The 25,270-nt window shown below is 49.7% G+C and overlaps 2 protein-coding genes across 7 annotated transcripts; one reads left to right on the forward strand and one right to left on the reverse strand.

Annotated features, from left to right (window-relative positions):
• The first annotated feature begins 11,707 nt into the window (after window positions 1–11,707).
• PPP1R35 (protein phosphatase 1 regulatory subunit 35) lies at window positions 11,708–12,899 on the forward strand. Of its 2 annotated transcripts, XM_069486006.1 has the most exons (4): window positions 11,708–12,011; window positions 12,091–12,343; window positions 12,425–12,561; window positions 12,667–12,899. In XM_069486006.1, exons 1-4 carry the CDS (start codon window positions 11,781–11,783, stop codon window positions 12,838–12,840), a joined length of 795 nt encoding a protein of 264 aa, XP_069342107.1. In that variant the 5' UTR covers window positions 11,708–11,780; the 3' UTR covers window positions 12,841–12,899. The 2 variants fall into 2 exon arrangements, with proteins under 2 accessions (XP_069342107.1, XP_069342108.1); XM_069486007.1 differs by lacking the exon at window positions 12,425–12,561 and having other exon boundaries at window positions 12,667–12,773.
• Window positions 12,900–13,802: 903 nt separating this feature from the next.
• Window positions 13,803–19,308, reverse strand: MEPCE (methylphosphate capping enzyme). 5 transcript variants are annotated; one of them, XM_069485755.1, is made up of 5 exons: window positions 19,067–19,308; window positions 16,395–17,048; window positions 14,862–15,080; window positions 14,528–14,654; window positions 13,803–14,416 (listed from the first exon to the last, which is right to left on the reverse strand). In XM_069485755.1, the coding sequence occupies exons 2-5, from the start codon at window positions 16,656–16,658 to the stop codon at window positions 14,364–14,366; spliced, it is 663 nt and encodes a 220-aa protein (XP_069341856.1). In that variant the 5' UTR covers window positions 16,659–17,048; window positions 19,067–19,308; the 3' UTR covers window positions 13,803–14,363. The 5 variants fall into 5 exon arrangements, with proteins under 5 accessions (XP_069341856.1, XP_069341853.1, XP_069341854.1 ...); XM_069485752.1 differs by having other exon boundaries at window positions 16,395–17,463; XM_069485753.1 differs by lacking the exon at window positions 19,067–19,308 and adding an exon at window positions 18,565–19,060.
• Between the last annotated feature and the right edge of the window lie 5,962 nt (window positions 19,309–25,270).

Consider the following 25,270-nt stretch of genomic DNA (forward strand, 5'->3'; position numbering starts at 1 on the left):
ATCAGGCTTCAGGGAATATGTTGTTGACTTCTAGAAACAAGACAAGCCCCTGGGAGGTGATAACCAGCAGTCACAGGAGGTGGAAGCAGCCCAGCCTTTGGGCTCAGAAAGACCTGGGTTCAGATTTTGCCTTTCCTGGTTGTGTGACCTTGAGCAAGTGAGTTAACCTGTCTGAATCTCACTTTCCTTAGGGGGAAAATAGCATAAGCATTTGTTTCATGGTGTTGTGTGAATGTGGAGTGCCCTGAACAGGGCCTGGTACCCAGTGAGAGGGACACAGGAGAACAGGCCTTCTCCTAAATGTATTGCTCAGGTGGTTCTCAGAGGCTGGTTCCAGACCAGCAGCACCAGCTCCCCCGAGACTGGTGGAAATGCAAACTCCCAGGCTCTGCGCCCCAGACCTACAGAATCAGAACCACTGCCACACTGCAGGGGAATGTGCACAGTCAGGATTTTGACGCCCTCGACACATCAAAATCTCCCAGGAGCTTGTACAAAATACAGATTCCTGGCCTCAAAGCCAGAGACTGAGGTGGGGCCTGGGAATCTGTATTTTAACCCGAGAGATGAGTTTGGTTGGGGTGGGGGCTGCACCAAAGGCTGCATTAGGGGAAGGTCATGGAAGGCACCTTGGGGCACTACAGGCTCCAGGCTGGGGGACTGAGGGCTCCCCTTGGGTCGGGGAGGGGTGTAAAGCTGGAGAGAGGGGTGGGGGCTTGAGCACCCCTGAGGGAGGAATGTGGACTTTACCCTAAGGTCACTGAGGAAGAGGGGGAGGGGGTACAAAAGGAAGGGAGCTTGTGCACAACCTGGACACCTGCTCACCCCTGTGACGTCAGCCCCCTCCCCCCACCCCGTCTGAAGGCAGCATCGTGTCATCAGTCATCCACTCCTGTGGCCACAGACACGCGGGTGTGGAAGGCCTCTTCCCCGCCAACTCACTTCCTGCTGTACTCATGTCTCACTGCCACCACTCTATCCTCGCAGCCCAGGACCAGCCCAGCCTCAACCCCTCGCTCACCCTGTGTTTCCAGGAAAACAAGCTTCTCCCCCCACCCCAGCCCTGGCCTTCCCTCGCCCGGCCGGCCCGGGATGCCAGTAGAAAGGCACTGGGTGTTTAGGGGCTTTCTCAGGTTGCAGGATTGACAGGGTGTGCTATGTGGGAGGAACTTGGCGGGAGGGGGCTGGGCCCTGATTCTGGGGCTTCTGTCTCCTGAAACTCAGTGTCTAAGGCCTCAGCTTCTACAGCAAGCTTTCTCATTGCCGTGGCAACCCGACACTTGCAGATCATGACTGGTGACCAGCTATGTGGTCGCCCCCTGGATCTTACAGTGTCTGAGGCCACTGGATGGGCATGGCTGGACATATACCCTCCCACCAACTGCTCTGCACGACAGGACCTCCCGTGCTGACACAGCTCCCCCACCCCACTCCTGGCACAAATGAACCCCGCCCAGTCAAGCCTCTACAATCCCCTGCCAGTTTCGCTCCCCCGGGCCTCGAACGCTCCACCTGTCTCACACGCCCACCCTTTCTCCTCCTGCCTCTGCCCCCGTTTCCCTTGGCAACTCTCTGGAGCCTGGAGAGGCCCTCTCAGGGGGAGATGGCACTTCAGGACCCAATCCACGAGTCCCCAGAGATGGGGATACTGCCAAGGTGAAGGTGTAGGGGAGACCCGGGAGGCACAGGGTGCAGCCCAGACCTCCCCCCAGCTGTGTTAGTTTCCTGTGGTTGCTATAATGAATTGCCACCAACTAGATCCTAGGCCTCCGGAATTCTGATTTGGGGATCAGTAAGGATGTGGCAGGAAGCAGAGGTGAGTCTAGGGCACGGTGGGGCCCCCATCGGTGGGGTTAGCAGAGGAAGGCAGGAGGGTCTGCAGGGCAGAGTGGGCAGCACTCACCTGGCAGGTGACGCTGAGCAGAACCACCCTGCTCAGACCCGAACTGGCCTGGGTCGCAGATAGGAAGGGGAGGGCGGCCTCGGACTGCCGGAGAGGAGAACAGTGAGCTCCTGTTCAATCTCCTACGTCCTTCAAGGGCTTCCTCCAGGAAGCCTACCCAACCTCCAGGCTGAGCTGACCCGCCCCTCTCTGAGCTGGGCCCAGCGTGTAGCCTATACTGGCTGCACCGGATTTTGCTTCATCTATTACATGGGCCCTGATCTGGCCTTGATGCTGAGGTCCAGGAGGGCTGAGGCTGGCCCCTCTCAGAGCCACCCACTCCACTCACAGGCCCTGGCAAAGAGCAGGTGTCAGGGAGCAGGTGACAGGCATGTCTTCTGCCCCCTGGGACTCTGAGCTTCCTGAGAACTGGGGCCACATTTTTTGTCTTATCTGCCTTTTCCACTGAGCAGGGCTGGGGCTGGAGGGGGCGAGTGCAGGGCCAGGCAGCAGGGACTGGAGGTGGGAAGGACTGAGTCCCCTGCCTCAAAGCCCCCCATCAGAGAGACTGGGGGCCTTTTGTCTTCTAGCATCCCTGACTCATCTGCTGCAGAAACAAGGAAAACGGGAACTGGACAGGATGTCCCAGAGGATGTCCAGGGAGGAAAGGTGGGCAGAGAGGAAGGACAAAGGTAACAGCACCCTTGCCATGATCTCCATCGGCTCCTGAAAAACAAGGACTTGGATTTCTGAGGGACTCATCTGGCAACCACATGAAGCAATTCTTCTCCCCAGGGTTTGGATGAGGAAGGGAGGGCTCTTCGAGGAAAGGGAATGATCCCTTTCCCTGGATCACGTGACCAGGTCACATGGTCAATAGGCACTGGCGCTGGGATTGCAGCCCAGGTCAGCCCACTGCACTGGGAGGCAGGAGCAGGGCGCGGGGGAGGCTGGGAAGCAAGTGCCTTGGCCCTCCCCAATTCCAAGCTCGGGTTCCCTGGAGTCCACTCACATGTGAAAAACATCATCACCAGATCTGCTATTGCCACTGCCCTCCCCCACCCTTGGGTGCCTCCAACCCTGCTTCCCACAAGCCAGCCACCCCAGGAGCTGGGAGCTGGAGCAGGAGAGAGGGCAGGTGGGGAGGGCCAGCCTGGGGGGCTCCCCAAGGAGCCAGGATGCCTCATTTTGTTATGTAAATTAAGTAGCCGGCAAGTTTCATCTTCTGCCCTGGCTGCCAGGCAGCTCAGTGATAAAGTTTGAGCCAGATGCAATAACTGACCTTGCCCTAGGTTTCCAGCATGTTGTCTCTCCTTCTATAACTTAAATGTGAATGTGCCACCCACCTCACAGGATTGCTGGCAGGATTACGAAGATTTAACATCTTTCAGAACCTACCGTATGTGAGGCATTGTGCTAGCTGCTTGAAATATATCCCTCTGAGGTGGGTATTATCATTCCCATCTTTCAGATGAGCAGACTGAGGTGCAAAGAGGCCAAGTAATTTGCTCAAAGTCACACAGCAAGTAGGTATAGGAAATAGGATTTATGCTCTGGGGCTCTTTCAGAGATCTAGAAGATAATCCACATGAAAGCACTGAAATCACTGAGGGTTTCCTTCCTTCCATTTCAGAAGAATGACGTCCCATGTGGCTGGGGTGGCTGTCACTACTGCAGACTTGCCTCAGAGCCCAGACCACAGACCAACGAGGTGCTGGCTCCCCAGTACCCCCCTTCATCACTTCCCACAACCTCATCTCTCCCCCTCAGGGGGCATTTCCTTCCCCTTGAGCTCCTGGGGCTGCTGTTACCAAACAGGCTGACCCCAGAGGGTCCCCAGTGGTAGAAAGGCTTTGAGAGTCATGGTGTGGATACTCTTGGGGGATGTGGGATGGAGGCATAGGGCTTCCTGAACCTTCTTGGAGAGGGAGTTGAGCAGAGCGAGTTAGGCTTAGGAGTTTACAGCCTGATCAGATATCCTGTGTGCACTTCCTCACAGTGTGACCTTGGGCAGGAGGGTCAGTTAATCTCGCTGAGCCTCAGTTTCTTCATCTGTAAAATAAGTAGATGACAAAACCTTCTTCATAGGATACTTGGTGAGTTCTAAATAAGAGCCTTGTCACATTGGGGGCTGTGGCCCCATGAGGCTTCATCCTGTTGCCTGTAGGTTTCCTTTCTGAGAAACTTCTCGTGGTCCCTTCCCAAGGAACAGCCTTCTGATAGTCATATCTGTGGCAGAGAGGCAGGATGGGCAGATAATGGACACCCAGCCTCCCCAGGAAGGCAGCCAGCCATTAGATATTGGTGATTAGTTCCCTATCTTGCCCCCCCCATCTAGACTCTGGCCCCAAAAATAATAGCAAGGAGATGGATGCTGACGTCTGGGCATGGGTACGAATCCAGTATCCCAAAGAGAGGCTTGGAGTTGGGCTTGATACTTCTGTTACAGGTACAAGTTCTTGACACAAGTAAGACGTGTAGTTTATTCATTGTTTCAACTATTATTGCTGCATAACAAGGCACCCCAAACGTAGTGGTGCAAAACAACTGTTTTGTTATGTTCTCAGATTCTGTAAGTCAGAAGATTAGCAAGGGCACGGTGGGGAAGGCTTATATCTGCTCCATGATGTCTGGAACTTCAGCCGGGATGACTATGTGGCTGGGAGCTGCAATCATCTGAAGGCTCATTCATGCCAAAGTCTGGTGGCACCTGAGAACTAGGACTGCCAGCCCACATGCAGCCTCTTCAGGCGGCTTGGCTTCCTTACAACATGGTAGCCTCTGGTTAGACTTCTTCTAGGGCATCTCAGAGTTTCAAGCTTAGGGCTCCACCCAACAATGTGAAAGCTGCATTTTACTACCCAGTTTAGAAGTCACTTCTGCCATATTCGAATAGCTACAAGTGAGTCACGAGTCTGCTCAGATTCAAGAGGAGGGGACATATACGGATCCCCTTTCCTAATGCAAGCAGTGTCAAAGAATTTTTGGGCATTAAAAAAAAAATCACAGGCTGCGGGCAGTGGCTCGTGTCTGTAATCCCAGGCTGAGGCAGGAGGACTGCTTGAGGCCAGGAGTTTGAGACCAACTTGGGCACCTCCATCTCCACAAAAAAAAAAAAAAAAAAAACAACAACAACAAAAACCAGGCTGGATGTGGTGGCACGCACCTGTAGTCCCAGCTACTTGAGAGACTGTAGTGGGAGAATCTCTTGAGGCCAGGAGTTCAAGGTTGCAGTGAGCTATGATTAGGCCACTGTACTCCAGCCTGGGTAACACAGCCAGACCCTGTTTCTTAAAAAAAAAACCAAAAACACATTAATTAATCAAATCTCAAATTGTCAGAATCAGGGAGAGTGTTTAAAAATTGAAAAGAGTATTTTTCTCTTATTTGACAAGCATTTATGTTCCCTCTCCATGCCAGGCCCTGTGCTGGGCTCTGGGGCACAGGGTCCCCTCTTTGCATAAGTGGCAGGAGATGTGTGGAGAGAAGGCCAGGAGGACACACGGAGGGGTGGCCCTGGGCTCTGGCCCTGGCTTTTCACCTACCTGCCGGCAACCCTGGGTCTCAGTGTTCTCATAAGCAATAAGGTCCCTTCTGCTTTGAGTCCTTAGGTTCTATTAATAGGACAAGGCTCAGTCTGTGCCTGGGGATGGCCTGAGGGAGCTGGGGCAGTGTGGGGGCGTGACACTCCTGAGGCACAGGGACGGTTTGGAGGCTGGAGCAGGCTTTGGGCAAGGGAGGGTGGAGGTCTGTGGAATCCCAGTAGTTTTGGGGGGAGAAGAGTCCTATTGTTCCACCCGAAGCTTCCCACAGCTGCAGCAGCAGGGGACAACAGCTGGCTCTGGCCCAAGTGCCCTCCCCTGCCATTTCGAAGACTCTGGACCAAGGTTGGACCTCAGAGCTGGTTCTCTCTCAAGCCCCCTCCCTTTACCCCCAACCCTAGTCCCTCCTCAAGTTTCTGCCCAGCTGCCCAAGTTGAGGTCACTACTGTGGACCAAGTCCCAGACTCCTGGGCCCTTTCATGATGGTGCAGCCCCTGAGTACCTTCCGCCCTTTTTGCCTAAAGCACCTCTCGCCCCTGCCCGCCACATTTCTCTCTCTCTCTCTCTGGTTCCCACTCTTCCCAGCTGTTGCAGCCTTCTTCCTCCTCTCCTTCTTCTTCCCTCCTTCGCTCTCCTCCCAGTTCCTCCTTGTCCTTTCCAGTCAGGTTGGCATCTGGCAGATGGCTCCTCGGGCCACTGCAGAGAGGAGTCTGAGGGGCTCTGGGTCTCGTAGTAGACTCTATTCCTTCTCTTCCACCGGCCACCCCTGAGCTGTGGAAAACTCTCACACTAACATCTCCCTGTCTGATCTAGAGGCTTCCCTGGAATCACCTGCTGCCCCCAAGACCCCCCAACATCTCCTGAGTCCAACTTCATCAAGTAACAGACTATCTGCCACTTCCCCAACCCATTTTTCCAAGGTCCTAGGCATTGGCTCCGTGCTAGGCAGAGATCTGTTGGAACTTGTGTCCCAGGGTGAAGCTGGTGGCTTCTGCATAAATGAGTGCTCTAGGCCTGGGAGCTTGGATGTGTTTGTGTCTGGGGGTTGGCCACTCCCATTTGACAGCACTCCCTGTGTGACAGGAACACAGTGTGGAAGTGTCTTTGGGTTGGCCTGTACCCACAGGCAGGAGCTAGTTTGGGAGTGCGAGACAGGAGGTGAGGGGTTCCCCCAGGTGTACCCGTTGCTCTTCCTCTGCCCTGGCAGGTCCTCCCATCTACCCTCTGGAGCAGTCCCAGCCACACCATGGACCCCTGCACTGGAAGCATCCCACCCCTTCTCAAGGGCATGGTCCCTTGAAGAATCTGGGACCCTGCCCTGTCTCCTGTCCCATGTAGCCCACCCATAGCATCTGGCCCAGCATTCAGGTCTGGGAACAGCTCCATCTACCTGGTGAGGTCTAGACCATCAAGATGGAAACTCAGTCATAAGTGGACCTCTTCTTGGGGATCTCTGTGCCTCCTTCCTCTTCCTTCATTGTTCTCTCTTGCCTCTCCCTACCTCACCTCCCCTGGATAGGAGATGATACAGAGGTGGGATCTCCCCAGCCTGGCGGAGGTCGGGGAGAGTGCAGGGGTACTGTCAAAGAGGGCTTGGGCAGGGCACCCTCACTTGGGGGCAGGGAAGCTTTTCTGTTTCTCTTCTCTTTTACTTAGGTGGGGCTGTGGGGGTGGGGAGCAGTACCTGGACCATATTTACAATTTCTCTCTTAATCTATTGTTCTCCAACCTTTCCTCACTTCCTCCCCTGGACTCCTCTTTCCCCTCTTCTAATGGCCCCAGCCAGGGCTTGGTATGGTGGGTCATGTAATTGGAACCCATCTTTGCAGAAGAGGGTGCAGCTGTAGGACATGGCACCATGAGTTAGGGGTAGAGAAGTTCTTCATCACTTAGCAGTACCTTCTTGGAGAGAGGTTTTTTTTTTTGTTTTGTTTTGTTTTTTTTTAGAGGAAAAGCAATTCCTAGTCTCCCAGTCAGGTCCAGCCACAAAAATCCTAGAAGAGTGTGGGTAGGACTGGGACCCCTCATCTCCCTCACCTCCACCCACCCGTTCTCACATTCACACTGTTTCTTTAAAGTCATCAGTGAACTTTCCACTTCCTGGAGGCCCACAACATAAGCTGGGCAAACAGAAGGGCTTGTTTTTTCCCCTGTGTTGGGGCCTGAGATGAGATAGTGACTAGATTTTAAGGCTGAGGGTTCCTGTAGGGCCCATATATTCATTAGCATAGCCAAGGCCTGGGGGGACAGTTTCTAGTTTTAGCTCCGACATTTCCTGTGTGCCAAAGCTGCTTCAGCCTCCTGTTTTAAAAAACAAACAAACAAAAAACCTTTTAGTGATAGAAATGTTCAAATATATACAAAAGTAGAGAAAATATGATAAAACCCCATGTACTTATCACCCAGATTCAACAATCATCATTTGGCTAATCTTGTTTCATCTATTAATATATAGCCTCAAGGACCGTTCCCAACCCCAACATTATTATTATTTTTTTAAAGACAGGTTCTTGCTCTGTCGTACCAGATAGAGTGCAGTGGTGTCATCACAGATCACTGCAACCTCAAACTCCTGGCCTCAAGCCATCCTCCTGCCTTGGCCTCCCAAAGTGCTAGGATTACAGGAATTAGCCACCGTGCCTAGCCCAACATTATTTTTAATTAAAAATTTTATTGAGAAAATTGTAGATTCATATGCAGTTGTAAGAAATAATACAGAGAGATCCCTTGTATACTTTCCCCAGTTTTCTTAATGGTAACATTTTGCAAAACTATACTATACTATCACAACCAGGATATTGACATTTGTGCAATCCACTAATCTTATTAACATTTCCCAATTTTGTACTCATTTGTGTGTGTTAAAAATTACATGATTTTATCACCTGTGTAAATTCATGTATCCATCATTACAGTTAAGAAAATGAACAGATCCAATACCAAAGGAGCCTCAGTGTCACCCTTTTATGACCACACCCACCACTGTCCCACCACCTCTTCCACTTAATTTCTAACATCTGGCAAGCACTAACTCTGTCTTCTAAGTTTTTGCCATTTCTAAAATGTTATATGAATGGAACCATACAACCTGTAACTTCTTGGGATTGGTTTTTTTTGGTCAGCATAATTACCTGGCAATTCATACCGGTTGTTGCATGTATCAACAGTTTGTCCCTTTTTTGGCCTGGCGTGGTGGCTCACGTCTGTAATCCTAGCACTCTGGGAGGCTGAGGTGGGCGGATTGTTTGAGCTCAGGAGTTCGAGACCAGCCTGAGCAAGAGCGAGACCCCTGTCTCTACTAAAAAATTACAAAGAAATTAGCTGGACAACTAAAAATACATACATATAAAAATTAGCAGGGCATGGTGGCACATGCCTGTAGTCTCAGCTACTCGGGAGGCTGAGGCAGGAGGATCGCTTGAGCCCAGGAGTTTGAGGTTGCTGTGAGCTAGGCTGACGCCATGGCACTCTATCCTGGGCAACAGAGTGAGACTCTGTCTCAAAAAAAAAAAAAAAAAGTTTGTCCCTTTTTAATGCTGAGTAGTAGTCTATGGTGAGTAGTAGTCTACGAATCTACCACAGTTTAACCCTTTACCTGTTGAAGGTCATTTGGGTTGTTTCTAGCTTTTGACTATTATGAATAAAGCTGCTATGAACATTTGTCTACAGGTTTTTAAATGCCCATGACATGGAATTTAGAGCCCACATTCTGGGGACCAGGAGTGCTCACTGTGTCATTATTTCTAAGGGCTTTTCAGTGGACAGAATTAGGATAGAGATACTTTTAAATTTGAGGTAAAATATACCATGAATTCATATAGATACTTCTTATCCTAATTCAAGACTATAGGGGTTTTGCATAATATCATAGATTTTACATCTGCATCTCCTACATCTTTTATGCCAAAATTCCAGTTCTGACAACATCAGTGAGGATATCTGCTTTATCTTACACATTCTCACCTATTCCCAGCCAGACTACTAAGAACAAAATAAGATTTTTTGGTAGTTCTTTTTTTAAAAAGGCTGTTATTTTTGTCTTTAGGGTAGATCTCAGAGATGCACAAATTACTGTTTTAAAGTCACTTCGGAAGTTACCTTCTGTGTAGTTATGTCACTAACTAGATCCACATTTAGGTTCATTTGTTTCATTTGTCTTTCAACTTTTAGAGATTGATTTTTAAAACCAATTTTTTTCATGTAACCATGTAAAAGATATACATTTCCCAAGTCAAATATACAAAATGAAGTATATTCAGAGCCACTTTTCCCTTCATTCTATTCTGTCCTTTCTCATATGTCACCATTGAAAATTTTTTAATAATCTACACTTCTACTTTTAAAAAATATTCATCTTTGGTTGAGTGCAGTGCCTTAAGCCTGTAATCTCAGCCATTTGGGAGGTGGAGGTGAGAGGATTCCTTGAGGCCAGGAGTTCCAGACCAGCCTGGGCAACAGAGGGAGAGCCCCTCTCCACGAAAGTAAAAAAAAGCAGTGGGCCTCTAGTCTCAGCTACCCCAGAGGCTGAGGCAGGAGAATGCTTGAGTTGGAGGCTGCAGTAAGCTATGATCATGCCACTGCACTCCAGCCTGGCGTGACAGAGTGAGACCCTCTCTCTTAAAAAAAAAAAAAAAAATACATTTGTGCCTCCCTATTCCCTTTCATAATTGAACAGTAAAGATAATGGACATATTTTCTTATTCTTGACTTTAGCAGGAAAGCCCCTAATGTTTCACCATTAAGATTGTGGATGGAAAAAATCCAAACTCTGAAATATTGAAAGAGGTTTATTCTGAGCCAAATTTGAGGACCATGGCCCGGAGCCATTCCCAAGAAACCTTGAGCAAGTGGACTCGCTGTGCTTGGGTTACAGTTTGGTTTTATACATTTCAGGGAGACAGGGGTTACAGGTAAAGTCATAAATCAACATGTGGGAGGCATACATTGGTTTGGCCCAAAAAGGTGGGACATCTCAAAGGGGGGTGGTTTACAGACTATAGGTGGGTTTAAAGATTCCTTGGCTGACAATTGGCTGAGAGAGTTAAGCTTTATCTAAAAGACCAGAAAGGAAATGCCTAATTTAAGATAAAGGTGTGAGCACTCTGGGAGGTCCAGACAAGAGGATCTTTCAAGTTAAGGTAAGGATCTGCTAGGATGCTTAAGATGGGGGGCTTTCTATGTCTTAGGTGCTGCTAATGCTATACCCGAATCAGGTTGGGAAGTAAACCACACTATATTTGGTTAACAAAACCTTGCCTAGTGAGATTTTACCATTTGTGAGCATTACTCATCAGGCCCCCTTGGAGGAAGGAATTTTGAGCAAAAAAAAGATCAGAGTTCAGTTCTCAAGATCTTCCTTTAAAACCCTTTTTGTAAAATGAAGGCTATGCTATTCCTTCTATTTGATCATCAACAGTATTTCCTAGAACGATAAAATAAAGGGTGTGAAAACTCTTAAATTGAAAAGTGGTACACAAACATGCCTGTTGACTGAGCATCAGTCCATTCTGGGGGAGCCTCAAGATTCCTGAACCCAACTCACTACCTGTTGCATAAGAATAAATGGAGGCTCAACAGAACTGAGGGACGTGCCCCAAGTTAACCTAGGGAGCCGGTGGAAGCTCCAGTCTCCTGTTCCGCAGTCCAGGGGTCTTCCGCTACCTGGAGAAGGTTGGGGCCCAGGATAAATATAGTGACATTAAAAAAAAAAAAAAACTGTACCGAGAATATACATATCTATTTTTATACGGATTAATATTTTCGGGAACTCTCGAAGGGAAAAAGAAGTCACAAAAGGCCGCAAGAGTGCATGAGTCCCAGGAGGGAGCCCAGGGCTGGGTCTGCGAGCCCCGCCCCCACTCAGGGAAGCTCTGGGCTGAGTTCCGAGGCAACTGAACACCCGGAAATGCCGTGGAGGCCCCGAGGGGGGAGGTCTAGATGCGGAAACATTGGACTGTTAAGTTAAAGCTGCCCCATTTGGCGTCCCAAGAGGGAAGACTGACCCACTCGGCACCCCAGCACAAGCCGGGCGAAGATTCCGCCGGGCAGGTACACTACATAGAAGCTTTCAAAGGAATTGGCCCTGATGAGGACCCGTAGGGCTTCAACGGGCTTCAGCTCTAAAATACCTCGGCCTAGGGGCGGTGCCAAGGTTGTGCAGGCGGAAGCCCGCCGGGAAGCTGGGGGCGGAGCAAAGGAAATGATGGGTAAGAGCACCAATAGGGTGGGGCGGAGGGGTGTTGTCTCCGCCCTGGCAGCGGTGCTTGGGAGGGCGGGAGAGAGGGGGTGGCAACACGGTGCCTGGTGGCCCTAACTTAGCTTGCCTGCGACCCTGCACCCCCTCAGCAACTCTAAAGATGATTAGCTCTGGGGGGTCAGAGCTGGAGTCGGTGGAAGGGGAGGAGGCCGTGGCGGTCCCGGGGCCACCCCCAGAACCCCGAGCCCAGGAACCCCGAGCCCCAGTGCCTGAGCCCGGCCTGGACCTGAGCCTGAGCCCTCGGCCCGAGAGCCCCGAGCCACGAAACTGCAGCCCCGGACGACGGAAGGGGAGGGCGGAGAGGCGGGGAGGGACTCGGAAGGGGCGGCAGGTGAGCGGGGGAAGGCCTGGCACCCATCCTGTTGACGACCCCGCGCCCACCTCTTCACAGCCCTGCTTTCTGCTCCCAGGTCCGTTTCCGCCTGGCGCCGCCTTCCCCAGTACGGTCCGAGCCGCTGCTGCCAGGCGCTGCACCGAGCGACAAGCCCGCGGCGCCGCGGGAGCTGGAGGTGCCCGTGCTGCAGAGCAGTCTGGCCTTGAGCCTCGAGCTGCAGGCCGCGCGGGCCGCAGCTGGGAGCCAGTTTGATGCCGCGAAGGCCGTGGAGGAACAGCTGAGAAAGTCGTTCCAGATCCGCTGCGGCTTGGAGGAGAGCGTGTCCGAGGGTGAGGGGGGGCAGGCGGTAGGCGGAGGGCGGGAGTGGGGGTGAGGGACCCCGCTCACCTCCGCCCCCCTTGTTGTCTCAGGGCTGAACGTACCGCGCTCCAAGCGGCTCTTCCGGGACCTGGTGAGCCTGCAGGTACCGGAGGAACAGGTTCTGAACGCTGCACTGAGGGAGAAATTGGCTCTCCTGCCGCCGCAGGCCCGAACCCCGCCCCCAAAGGTGAAGGGACCAGGGCGTGGGGCTTCCTCCCTATACCCCTCCCCTCCCCCGTCGTGGATTCTTCTTCCCAGAGTGTAACGTGGCTTTGGGCCCCAACTCCAACAGGAGCCATCTGGGCCAGGGCCGGACATGACCATCTTGTGTGACCCAGAAACACTATTTTATGAATCTCCACACTTGACCCTGGATGGTCTGCCCCCTCTCCGGCTTCAACTCCGGCCCCGGCCTTCAGAGGACACCTTCCTCATGCATCGGACACTGAGGCGATGGGAAGCTTAGGCCTCAAAGCTCCCTGGATGGCGAGTTCATATTTTTGTGTTAAAACTATTTTTCAGAATAAAGTGGTTTTGCTCACAAATGAGACTCTTCTTGGAGCCCTAAGGTGGGGCTAAAACCCCTCCGGGGGTTTGTCCAGTAGCCTCAGGTTGGAAGCTGCCTGGAAGTAGAGTTTTTGGGCTTTTTAGAAACTTGGTAGAGTCATAGCAAGTGGAAAACACTGTCCAAGTCACAGGTTAGATACCCCTCCTCCCCTCACCACCTTCTCTGCCTTTCCCCAACTTCAGTCACAGCCACCACGTTTTTGATGACACTTGTCCCTTTGCACCACTTATTTCTGATCATTTAAAAGGGTGGCTTTCCCTGAATACTTGTCTCAATTAGCCTGCAAGGCAGCTGCCAGCACTGAGTCACTGAAAATTATCTTTCTTTTTACCTTGAAGGGCTTTGCCCATCTTGTTTATGCCTGACCCAAGAGTGTTCAGTATTTGTTGAACAAATGTTCAAAGCTCCACTAATACTTGATGAGCCACTGAAGAGTTTTTCATGTTAATTGCCTATACATCTGATTCCACAGCACAAAAAAAGGTTGGTGGTGGGTTTAAGCAGGTAGGTGGCTCTGGTCCAAAGTACTTTTTTCTACCTCCACTCCAACTCCACTGTTAACTCTTCCAAAATTAGCCTTCTGCCTAAAGCTCCCACACACAAAATTTGTCAACAGGGTTTTTGGAGGAAAGAAGATGGGACTCTTCTTGCAAGTTCCACATCAAAAGTTGCATTACACCCCTTTTCCTGACTAGGGATCTGTGTACTTTTGTGTAGATTTGACTAGCAGTCAACAATCCTCCTGAACATTGAAAAACCTGTCTTCCTTGAGACTCCAGTATGAGCAGAAAGGAAGCACAGGTTCTATGGGGAGGCACCATTCCTTCCCGACCAGCTAGAAAGTATCAGACACAGGTGTTGGGGCCACTGCCCTAGACATCAAGTTTATTGTGCTGTTCTCACATTCAAAACCCAATCCCTTCTCCCACTGGGGGACAGCAGAGGGAAGGATTTTCACAGTACCTGCGTGCCTCCCTGCCAAGCTTCCCCCTCTAATCCTCAGTCCATCTATCCGTGGTCCACTGAAATGCAGCTAGGGACAAGGGCCAAGGAGAAATGGGAATCTCTCTCCTTGGGAGAACAGGAGGAAAGGGCTAGAGAATTTGATACCCCCCACCTCCCATGCCCTAGGAGAACAGAGGTCAGCAAACAGTCCATGCCATCCAGCCCAGCAGACTGGGGGCAGGGACGACGATGATGACGATGATGGTGGTAACTCCAGCACAGCTGGGCTTGCTGCTTAGGTGCCAGAAGTGTAGGGGATGCTGGGGCAGCAACATAAGAAAAGCTTTCTCTGCAGATCCAAGAAAGGAAACTATTTTTGGAGTCAGAAAGGAAAGACCTTAGAATACTTTCCTCTTCCCCCAGGTCCTTAGGAGCAGTGAGGGCAGCCTCTTCACACTTTCTGTTCAGGGGGCCACTTAGTGGCTGGGGGAACGGGCCTTGTGGAACAGGTACACAGGACGCTGGAAGCCTGAGAGGAGAGTGTGCAATCAGAAGGGCTGGCAGGACCTCAGGACTCCCCCACAGGGTCTGTACCCTCTCAGCCAAGACTGCCTCCCCCAACAAAATAAGCCAGCCTTACCTTTAGAGGTGTTGTGGGGTGTGGCCACAAGCTCATAGCTAGAGAAGCCCACCTCTGGGGATGTCAGGTAGGAACTGAATTGCTCTGGCTTCAGCTTGATTCGATAGTAGTTCTTGTAGATTGTTTCCTAGGGAGAAAGGCAGGGGACCACCTCAGCTTGCTGCCTCCTCCCCTGGCCAAGGGTGATGCCCCGCCCCCCCCCCCCCCCCCGGGCCGGGGGGGGGGGGGACGCCCTTTTCAGCTTGTTCAGAAAATCCTTTTTCTGCTTCCTTGAGGCATTTCTTGCCTCCACCAAAAGAAGTGGTGGAGGCATTTCCACTGAAACCCAACTCACCGTAAGAGTCTTTCTTTTGCCATAGGATGACCAGGGTTGGGGCTCCAGGACCAGGATACCCCCAGGACGTAGGTGCCGGTAGATCCGGCGAAACATGCGCTTCAGCCCCTCATCTCCCCAGTTCAGATGCACCCACTTGGTGAGGCTGAGGCAGAGCACCACATCATACTCCGGCATTTGCGCCTCCACCAGCTCATCTCGATCCAGCACATAGTTACCCTGAGGGCAAGAATTGGGGGAGGTCAACAGAAGGATTACAAGAAACACAGCCCCCATATAACCCACTCTGCAGCCTCAGAGACAAGTCCTGCAGCCTCACTTTAGCTTGTGGTCACATTCTTCTCAGACTGACCTCCCAAATGGTGCCCTCTGAGCCTCATTTTCTCTCTACTCTCTCCTGCCTCTCTCTGCTTCCTACTGATGGTAAACCAAACAAGCATAAAAAAAGGAGCCTGGGTAATTTTAAATGGAGCAAATTATCCATCCATGAAGTCATCAAAGCTGGGGTCAAATTACAGTGGGAGATGCCAGAGTTCTCCCAAGACCCTATCCTATGCTTATTCCCACCCACAAACATTAAGCAGAGTGACAATGTTATGCAAGAGTACCCAGGTTTCAAAGGGAGACCTGTGGTTCCCTCCCTGTAGTTGGGGCTGGCAAAATTTCAGGCTTATTTTTTCCTTTCTCTGAGAGAAATGAAGAGCCACATCCCTTAGGAAACCTTTTCTAGGTGATAAGCTCATCACCACCCCCTGGAAAGTCCATTCTTCAGGCTCAACCCAAATACACCACCAAATATTCTGGCCAACAGCCTGATCAGTGTTCTGTGGGGAGCTATGTACTGTCAGGGGACAGACACTTTGCCAGGCACAGTACCCTCCCCTCTCTGCAGAGGAGTCTCTGACTCTTCCCCCTCCCACTATCTAGGGTTAACGTGGAGATGATCTAAAGCCAAGCCACTGGACTCCTGACCACTGACACTCTTCAATGAATTCTGTCTAAGGAAACAAAAGCAGCTGATGTAAACAAGGTCTCTGTTAAAGGAAAGAAACTGTAAATATTAGTCTACCTCTACCCTAATCCGCGCCCCCCCCCCCCCCGCCAACCAGACATTACATGTATGACACCCATCTCTCATGGTCTGTTAAGAAATTTGAGGACAAGTTTCTACCTGGACCGAATTCCCTAGTGAGCAGCAGCAGCCTTCAAGGGAAGGTGGATCGGTCTGGATTACAGTCCAGGCTGGGAGCAGGGCAAAAGGAGTCACCCTCTATCTTGGGGAAGAGATCCTTGCAGTCATGAGGAAGGATCCCAGGGGTTAAAGCCCCACACCTTTCCAGGTTATCAGAGGAGAAAGACATCCAGCAGAGGCTCTCACTCACCAATCCAGACCCTTCTCTTGAGGATCTGGTTCTCCTAGCAAGGAATGAATGCACAACCCCCTCTCTGGGTCATATCTTTCCCCTGCCACATTCCCATTTAATCTCCTCTTCATAGGTGGCCCCTATTCCAAGAGCCTCTGGACCCTCTTACCGTGACAAAGACAACATTGTTGGGGAAGACTGATGTGTCTGCTCCATCCAAGGGCACTTGGGGTGCAGCGATGGGACCCCGGCTGGCTGTCAGTGAGGCTGGAAAGCAGCTCCTCTTTCGGACGGTGGTGGTCCCTTCCTCACCCTCTGCTCCTGGGTCCCCCTCAGAAGTCTGAGGTGGGAGACGCAGCTCCTCGGACAGGTAGTGTCGGATGTTTTGGCGGGCCGAATGGATGAGCCGAGCATCAATATCCAGGCCCACCATGCGGGATGGGCCCCACTTGCAGGCAATGCTCAGGGTGAGGTGGCCCACATTGCAGCCCAGATCTAGGACGTCCCGGCCCCGAAACCACTCAGGCTTCAACACCCGAAGGCGCCCATCCTCACAGGAAGGATTGCGGTACCCATAGTACTTGCAATAATTCCCATACTGGAACTTGCGCTGTTGCTTTTTGAAGCCTGCTGCAGGTAGGGGGTGGTGGTGGCGGCCTCCCCCACTCCCTCGGCCCTTTTCCTTGGAACCCTGGCCTCCACCCCGAGCCCCTGCCTCCGACTTGCTGGAAGTCCTGCGACGTTTTCGATGTCGTGAGGAGGAAGACGGGGGTGCAGAGGTAACTGAGGCAGCTGGAGGGGCTGAGAGGGAGCCTGAGGGACCCTGCAGGGCAGATGGAAGGGGAGACACGACTTCATCCCTGCAGTTGATGGCTGTGTTGAGTTCATAGGGTTGGGGCGCATCCCGGTTCTGGCCCCTATGCCGCTGCTGCTGTGTGGTGCCCTCCCCGTGGAGTGAGGGAGTGAGGGGGGCTGTGGGCAGCACAGAGTGGCTATCATTCCCTCCAGTTGCCTGCTGCTGCTGGTGGTGCTGTCCCCGGTGTCTATGCCGCTTCCGACCAGTCTTGAGTGGTGAAGCAAGAACTACTTGGGCCTCATCAGTGCAAGTATTGAGACTGAGCGGGTCAGTAATATCTTTGGGGATGAGGATCTCCACTGGGTCTCGCCCTTTGGCCGGAAGTGGGGATGACTTAGGGGTCTCCGCATTGAGTGCTCGGCTCACTTCCTCATCCAGGAGACTATTCAGGTTCAGTGGGTCAAAGATATTGCCCCCCAGGAGGAAATTGGAGGGCAATACAGAGTCACAGTCCGAATTAACCCGCCTGCGCCTCTTGAAGGCCGGATGTTTGAAGCCTCCACCACCTCCTCCCACATTACAGCTATTTCTCCTTTTGCCTCCACCCCCACCAGGGGGCCGGTGGGGCTGATAGCCATTACGGGGTCGAGGAGGGGCAGGGGGGCCCAGTTCTGTCCCGCCCCCTCCCCGTCGCTCCTCCCCCACGTCCGGGGGAGCGGCTCGCCCATGGGGATCCGACAAACGGGCCTCCCCATGCGACTGCGCCTGGGGGCCGCCCCCTCGATGTTGCTGCGCCGGGCCGCCCCGAGGGGTGGATGCGGCCCTGGGGCTCTCCCTGCCAACCCCTGAAGCCGGGGCCCCCGCCGAGTGTGCGCGATGGCCCGGCCCACGCTCCGTCCCGCCGCGGAGCTCCCCGGAGGCGGCCTCTTGGTGCGGTGGCACCGAGGGGCCGCCCCCTCCGCCCGACTGGTCTTTGAGCGGCGGCGGTGGGGCCGGCACCAGAAACGGCTCCTTCTCCGCCGCCATCTCGATCATTTCCTCCCCTTATTCCGTCCCTGTCGAGGGTAACCAGGGGATCAGGGGGTTGAACCCCCTCTTCCTTGACCCCGCTCCCTTCCCCCCTTTCCCGAGTGCGCGCGCAGCTCTGCTCTTCTCGTCTAGTCTCGCGCCCAAGCGCCTCCCCTCCCCAATGCGCGCCCCACTCGCCCGCGAGACCAAAACAAGATGCCCGCGAGACCCGAACTCGAGGAATCAACCGCGCGTGCGCCGGCCCCTTTCTCCTCTACCACTACCCCTTCGCCGCGAGCGCGCACTGCTAGAGCGCGTTCCTCTCGCCCCGGAGCCACGCATGCGCACTCCGCCACCGCCCTGGTTGCGCGCGCATCGGAGTACGAACCAACTTAACGGCTCCGGGAGTTTAAATATAGCCCCCCCTTAGCCCCCCCCAAAAGCCCACCACCCCAAACTGACACCCTACTTTCCTTCGCAGCTATGTCCGGCCCTACTGATATCCTTTTTGTCTCTGCCGCGCGATCCCACCCACCGTAGGCGGGGGACAGGAGCTGGTGTGAAAAGGTCTCCTTGACACCCGACCCTTGTTCCTGAGGAATGAGTCTCAGCGGTCTCCGCCCGGCTCTAAACCCAACAACCTCCCTACCCCGCCTCCTTCCTCCCCCTGGTGGGCAGCGCCTGCGCACACCCTTTTGGGCTTGCGCGGGTAGATGCAGCACGTGCTGGAGAAGACGCCCCGCCCTCCGTCCTAGGGGCGGGGACTGTTACGTCGCTTCCTAAAGTTTGGTATACGCAACGTGCGTCAGCACGATTCAAGGGGCGTGGCTTCCCAACGAAAGAGGTGGGCCTCATGAATTATTCATGAATGGTTGGTTGGTCGCACACCTCCCCCCTCCCTTTGCCCACCTACTTAGAAGGGCTTCTGTGGGAGCGGAGGGGAGAACCTCAAAGTAGAGGTGCGGAAGGAGCGAAGCATACTGACCGTCTTCCTACGAACGGTTCTCAGTAAAATACGATAGGTCATTTTAACTCACCCCCCTCGAAAATATTCTCTGCTGAACTGGGATAAAAAGCACTACAACAGCCGATGTTGTCCAACTTCCTCTTCCCCCGAAATGGCTGAGTTGTTCTCTCGCTCCTCCGCCTTCCCCCAATCGCAATTACCTGGGGACACCACGCCTTCCTCTCCGCCTCCACACCCACGGCCCCGACACCAACGCCCCCGCCCACTCACACCCCCCCCCCGCGCCTGCGCACGAGTCCAGCAGCCCGCGGGCTCGCCTGCTGCCCCCACCGCCACTCGCTGGCAGGCCTTCCCGAACGCACGCCGTGGCTTCGCGCCGCCTTATATACATAAGCGAGTGTGGGCGGGGAAGAGGATTCGGTCTGCTTTGGGGCCCCCTGCCTGGACCAATGGGGAAGAAGCGATTCCACACCGCCTTCCCAGGGTGAAGGGTGGCCTGGTTTCCCTGCCAACGGAGTGTTTGGCTGAGCAGAGGGCGGTAGAGGCGAGAGTGGGGTTCAGGATAGTCGCAAATAATATATTAAAATAAGAGCGTGAAGGAGATTAGAAGAAGGAAGAAGAGGAATCAGGAAGCGAAAAGAGGAAGGAAAAGGCAGTATGGGACAGAGAGAAAAGTTAGTAAAAGAAAGATGTGCTTTAGGAATAATCAGGCGCTCCTGCTGCCGCCTAAAAAAAGTGAAAGCCACGAGGATTGTGGGATTTGTAGTTTTACTGGGGCATTAGGTTGGAAGATGGCAGAAATACTGCAGCTGCGCAAACGCAGCAGTGTCTTTCAGCTGCGCATGCGTATCAGCTCCGGGAGCACGCGGCTGGGGGGAGGAGCTTGTGCGCTTCCTCGTGCCTTCCCTTGGTGGCGGGAAAACTGAGTCGAAGTTGGAAGGGGTTGCGAAGTCGCTGCGGTAGCTCACTCCGCCCCTCGCTTGTAGATCCCCCTTGCTCCGAAAGGTAGCTGGCTTTTGTCTGGTTGCAGATGAAGGTGCTAGGCGGGGGCCAATCCTGGTACCTGTTGCTTGAGGAGAAGCTCTCTCTTCAGGGTGACAATCAGCTCCCTACCCCTTCTCCTCAGAATCCCCAACCTCCAACCCACCCTCAACAAGGAAACAAAAATAACTCACTATCGTGGCAGGCAAGGACGATGTGAGCGAGAATGAGGATTCTCTTGCCTCAGCGGGAGCGGGGGCTGAGGGGAAATTCTCTCAGGGTGGGATTGTTGACAGGGAAGAGAGGCTAGAAAACCAGTTTTACCCTTTGGGGGAAGCGAGGACATTTGACTCTGTGACACCGCCGATCTTAATTGCTGTCTGTAACAGAGAATTCGGTGAGGGAAGAGAGAAGGAAATGGAAACCTACGAAAAGGTCTTCCCTTTGGTTTTCAAGGTGGATTTAGGCATTTTCTAACTCCAAACCTTGCCACCGTGTGAGGGGAAATGGTGCGGGATCTGGGATTCACGGGCATGTGCTCCTTTAAGCGAAAATAACCCCGAAGCGCCAGGTTGAGGTCGGTATCAGTTGGGGACACGTGTGGGAACCTTTCAGGCAGTCGACAGCAAGAGTGTGAACGCTATCAACAGCCCATGAAGAAAGATCGTGTGTTTTGGTTTTAAGTGGCTGTCTTTGTCCTTCCTTGCACTCTGAACCGGCAAGCTTTAGTTCACCATGAATTTATTTATAAACTTCTGTGCAGGAGTTAGCTCAGGCAGTTACTCCGGACAGCAAAGGTCGTGTTATAGGCAGTAAGGATCGCGGGAGTCTTTGTTCTTGTTTGTTAAAAGTTTTAAATCAGGCTTGCTGAGGTGGCGTCATGCACACACGAAAGAAAGGAAAGAAAAAGGAAGAAACTACTACTAATCAAGGCACGAAAATAAGCAGGAGTCCACATGCTATTAGGCATTAATGCCAAAAGGAAATTAGATTCCAGCTTAAAAATTTTAAATGTAGTCTTTAAATACAGTTTTTTGAGGCTGAGGGAGTCTGTGTTAGAGGACAAGGCTAAAGGGTTTACTTTTGTTATCTTAGACCAAGGATTTCAGGAAAAATGAAGAGGAACGAGGGGGAAATTTGTGAACACATTCTAAATGGGGTGCATGGGGGGAGGAGGATTACTGTTTTTTAAAAAAAAATTGGCAAGACTGAGTTAAGTTATTTCACCATATCAGTGGTCAAATTTTTTGGTCTGAGAACTCCTTTTATCCTCTTAAAATTTATGGGGGACTCCAAAAAGCTTTTATGTGGTTTGTATCTATTATATTAATATATTATAAACTAAAACTGAGGAAAAGCTTAAATATTTATTTAGAAATAACAATAGTAAGCCCATTACATGTTAACCTAAATAGTGTTTTTATGAAAAAATACGTTTTCCTAAGCAAAAGAAAATTTAGTGTGAAGAATGGCGTTTTTTTACATTTTGGCAAATCTGTTTCATTTCTGGCTTAATAGAAAACAGCTGGATTCTCTTGTTTGTTCATTCAATCTGTAGTGATATCTTGTTTTTGCAGAAGTATATGAGAGAATCCAGCTTAACACAGATATGTAGTTGGAAAAGGGAGGGGGCTTCTAGGGGTCTTTGGACCATACTTTGAGAACTGATGAGCTAGGTGATTTCATCTCAAAATTAATGTGATGATTTTTAGTGTTCTAAGTGAAATAAAATTGTTTCTATTTTTTGAGAGCTCTATTGACCTTCCCTATGTTCCCTTTACTACTTCTTTCTAAGTTCTTTTTCTCTCCTTATTTACTCTCTTATGTTTAGTGACTGGGATCTGGTTTATGGAACTATCCTGGTTCTTTTATTATCCTTTCTTAAAGCCTTTGGGTGTTTCCACCCTCTCCCCCTAAGCCTCCCCCCACCCCGCTTTTCTTCTAAGTTAAGAAAGAAGAAATTAAAACCTCAAATATTATTCTTAGGTCTAGAACTCCTACTCATTTAGTAGCTGTATAGAAGAAAGTTGGTTGTATTTTATATATTTATTAACTGTCTATATTTTTCTTTTTTTCCTCTCTTTGAACCAGCTTTCAATATTTGTTATTGTGAAACAGAGGAGCAGCAACGTGAGTTATCAGAAAGTGATTTTTCCTGGCTTTCCCTTCTCTATTGATTGATCAGGCTAGACCTTTTTAAAAAAAGTAACGTTTTTCATCACACTCTCACCTTAGATTATACGTATTATATTACATATCGCTGTTATAGATTTACTAAATCTTATTTATTTATTTATTTATTTTTTGGGACAGAGTCTCACTCTCTTGCCTGGGCTAGAGTGCCATGGCGTCAGCCTTGCTCACAGCAACCTCAAACTCGTGGGCTCAAGCTATCCTTCTGCCTCAGCCTCCTGAGTAGCCGGGATTACAGGCATGTGCCACCATGCCTGGCTAATTTTTTCTATTTTTAGTTGTTTGGCCAATTTGTTTCTATTTTTGGTAGAGATGGAGTCTCGCTCTTGCTTAGGCTGGTCTTGAACTCCTGAGCTCAAGCAATCCTCCCGCCTCGGCCTCCCAGAGTGCTAGGATTACTACATCTTATTAACTCAACAATGATTCACGTTTCTATCTGGTCGGTTGGGGCTCCAGAAGCATACTTTGGCCTAGGAAGATCTGTATAGATTTCAGATAAGGATTTGAACCTAAATATTTGAAAAGTTTGTATTTTTAGCTTGGACAAAATAGTCTTGTTTTATTTAAAGAATTTAAAATAAGAAATCATTTTTTTGCAGTGGTAATATTTGTATGTTTTAAAATGCTAAAGATACACAAGGGAATACAATGAAAAGCTTCTTTCCACCGTGAGCTACCCACTCCTACTCCCTAGAGGCATTTTGATCAGTTTCTTGTATATTCTTCCAGAGATAATTTATGGATATAAAAGCATATTAAATAGACAAACATTTTTAAGAACCAAATATTGTCATCTGAAACACACTAATTTTCACTCTGCTTTTCTCACTTAGTGTAGCTCTTCTTGTATCTTAGATTGCCTTCACAGGGACTTCTGATGACGTTTTTTTGAAATCTGGAGTCTGAATCTTGTCAAATGCATCTTGTCATTTGTGGTCAGATTAATATTAAATATTCCTTTTGCAGCCTAATTTTATTCAGTTTCTAGCTTCTATTTAGGATTATAATAAAGGAGACAAATTTGCTTCAGGGTTTCTCCCCCAAATCCCTTGCTTTTTTTTCTGGAGTAAATGTATTTGGGGGTTGGTGGTGATAAAGATGGAAACAGTGAGAAAAAGTGTTCCTTAATATAAAGGAAAAATAGTTGCTTCAGATCTGAACTATTCATATTTATAGAAGAAAAGGAACAGAAACATGCCAAAGGGTAATTTAAAAATACTTTATATTCAGCCATGCTATGGCTACACTAAGTCAAGCCCCGAATACCTTTTAAATTCATTTGGTGATCTAGAGAGAGGAACCCTACACCTTGAAAAAGTTTGGCCATTGAAGGGTCTTAAAACACTTTGAAAAAGTTTGGCCATTTAAGGGTCTTAAAATTTTCAACTTCTTTAAAGGGAAATGTATATGAACCCAAGGATCGATTTTATGCTGCTTTTGGGTCTTTTTACAGTGGGAGATAATAGAGTTGGAAGAATGAGTTTCAGTTTCAGGACCTTCCAAAACCAACAGCCAGAAACAAGATCACTGAGTAGAATAGATCTGTTATTAGTAGAATTTAGAGGCACACGTCCTGGATTCATTTAAGCTCACCAATGTATTAACATTGAGGTTTGAGGCAAACCACTTACCTCTCTTAGCATATTTTTTCCATCTGTAAAAAGAGGAGATGGGGATTTATGACCTCTAAAATGCTTCTTTGAGTTATAATGCTTATTATAATGTTATATAAATAAGAATGACATATATGCTCTAAACCTAAAGAAAACTTGGTAGAAGGGCTATGAGAAGTTTAGGTTGATAAAAGGCAATTTTCTTCTAATAGATGGGTAGAAATAATATCAATAGTGAGAGAGTATAAATTGAAAAAATGTATAAATTATTGGAATATCGCCAGATGAGTCTTGGCACATTGGTGGGTCACAAATGGCTTATGTGGAGACATTAATTTCTTCAGCCTTGGTATGGCCCTTCAGCTGCCTATGGCTATAAGCAGCCTGGTTCCTTTTACCCTAGAATCCCTAGAAATATCATTCTTTTTGTGTTTCAATATGTACTTTTAATGTCTGCTTTCTGTATATGTTATAATATTAAAATTGTGGTGAAGTACTAAATTAGACTATAAGAATGTAGCATAGCACAGTTATTAGCATAAACTTTGAAATTAGACTGGTTCTAATCCTGATTTTACTACATATCAATTACTTAATATCTTTACATGTCTTTAACCTTCAATTTCTTTAAGTGTAAAATGGTATCCATCTCCTAGATTTGTATTGAGAATGATACTTACAGGGCAGAGAATATAGTCAGTTGTTCAATAAGTGTTGGCCATTATCATTAGTCAAAATATCAGTAGTAATAATGAAACATATTGATGTAGTGTAGAACATCTGTGAGTAGATTACTGAAAATGAACTATGAATACCAAAGAAGATACTAATTTTTCATTATTAGTTTCTAAGGTAGTTTCTAAATTCTCTGGGGACTTATGCTGGTTACCAAATATTTCTGAGCTATGAATAGAAATTGGTAGAATCCAGTATGTTACAAAATTTACTGGACTTGAGGATCTAAGAGAAGAAAAAATAAACAGTATAATGATGTTACAATAAGGGGTTTTCTATGCATAGTGACCTCTGAATCATATCAGGGAATTAGCGGATTATTTGTGTTATAAATATTTAAAAGAACCTTGTGAAATGAAGTTATCCCTCTGAAGAAAACTCTCACTCTTTAACTCCCAGGACTGTCCATTCCCTAGTACTGCTGCTCTACTATCCATGCTTTCACTACCATTTCTATCTAATTATGAATGCCTTCTTTACGCTGAACATAGTTCCAGGTACTTAAGACATTAAGGGTTGTTGCTGATCTTTAAAACAGTAGCCCTCATTATTCCCTGGCACGTAACTGGCATTGCTGAAGAGGTAGAAGTGTAGTTAAGGAGGCAGAAATGTAGTTCAGGAGCACAGGACAAAGAGATTCTGAACCCAGGAAGACAAGGAGAGAAGAAAGTTTAAAATCATGATTAATCAGAGCCATAGCAATTAATTTCTTTTTTCTAACAGTGGCAAAGAAAGTGTAGTTTCTGAGCTGA

The sequence above is a fragment of the Eulemur rufifrons genome, chromosome 14 (genome assembly GCF_041146395.1).
Source record: "Eulemur rufifrons isolate Redbay chromosome 14, OSU_ERuf_1, whole genome shotgun sequence".
NCBI lineage: Eukaryota > Metazoa > Chordata > Mammalia > Primates > Lemuridae > Eulemur > Eulemur rufifrons.

Excerpts from the sequence above, each read along its gene's own strand:
- PPP1R35 (XM_069486006.1), top strand. The coding sequence starts at position 11,781 with ATGATTAGCTCTGGGGGGTCAGAGCTGGAGTCGGTGGAAGGGGAGGAG. Across the intron at positions 12,012-12,090 it reads GGACTCGGAAGGGGCGGCAG|GTCCGTTTCCGCCTGGCGCC; the intron begins GTGAGCGGGGGA and ends TTCTGCTCCCAG. Across the intron at positions 12,344-12,424 it reads GGAGGAGAGCGTGTCCGAGG|GGCTGAACGTACCGCGCTCC; the intron begins GTGAGGGGGGGC and ends TTGTTGTCTCAG.
- MEPCE (XM_069485750.1), bottom strand. The coding sequence starts at position 18,056 with ATGATCGAGATGGCGGCGGAGAAGGAGCCGTTTCTGGTGCCGGCCCCA. Across the intron at positions 15,081-16,394 it reads ACAATGTTGTCTTTGTCACG|GGTAACTATGTGCTGGATCG; the intron begins GTAAGAGGGTCC and ends TCTTGCCCTCAG. Across the intron at positions 14,417-14,527 it reads ACCCCACAACACCTCTAAAG|GCTTCCAGCGTCCTGTGTAC; the intron begins GTAAGGCTGGCT and ends CTCTCCTCTCAG.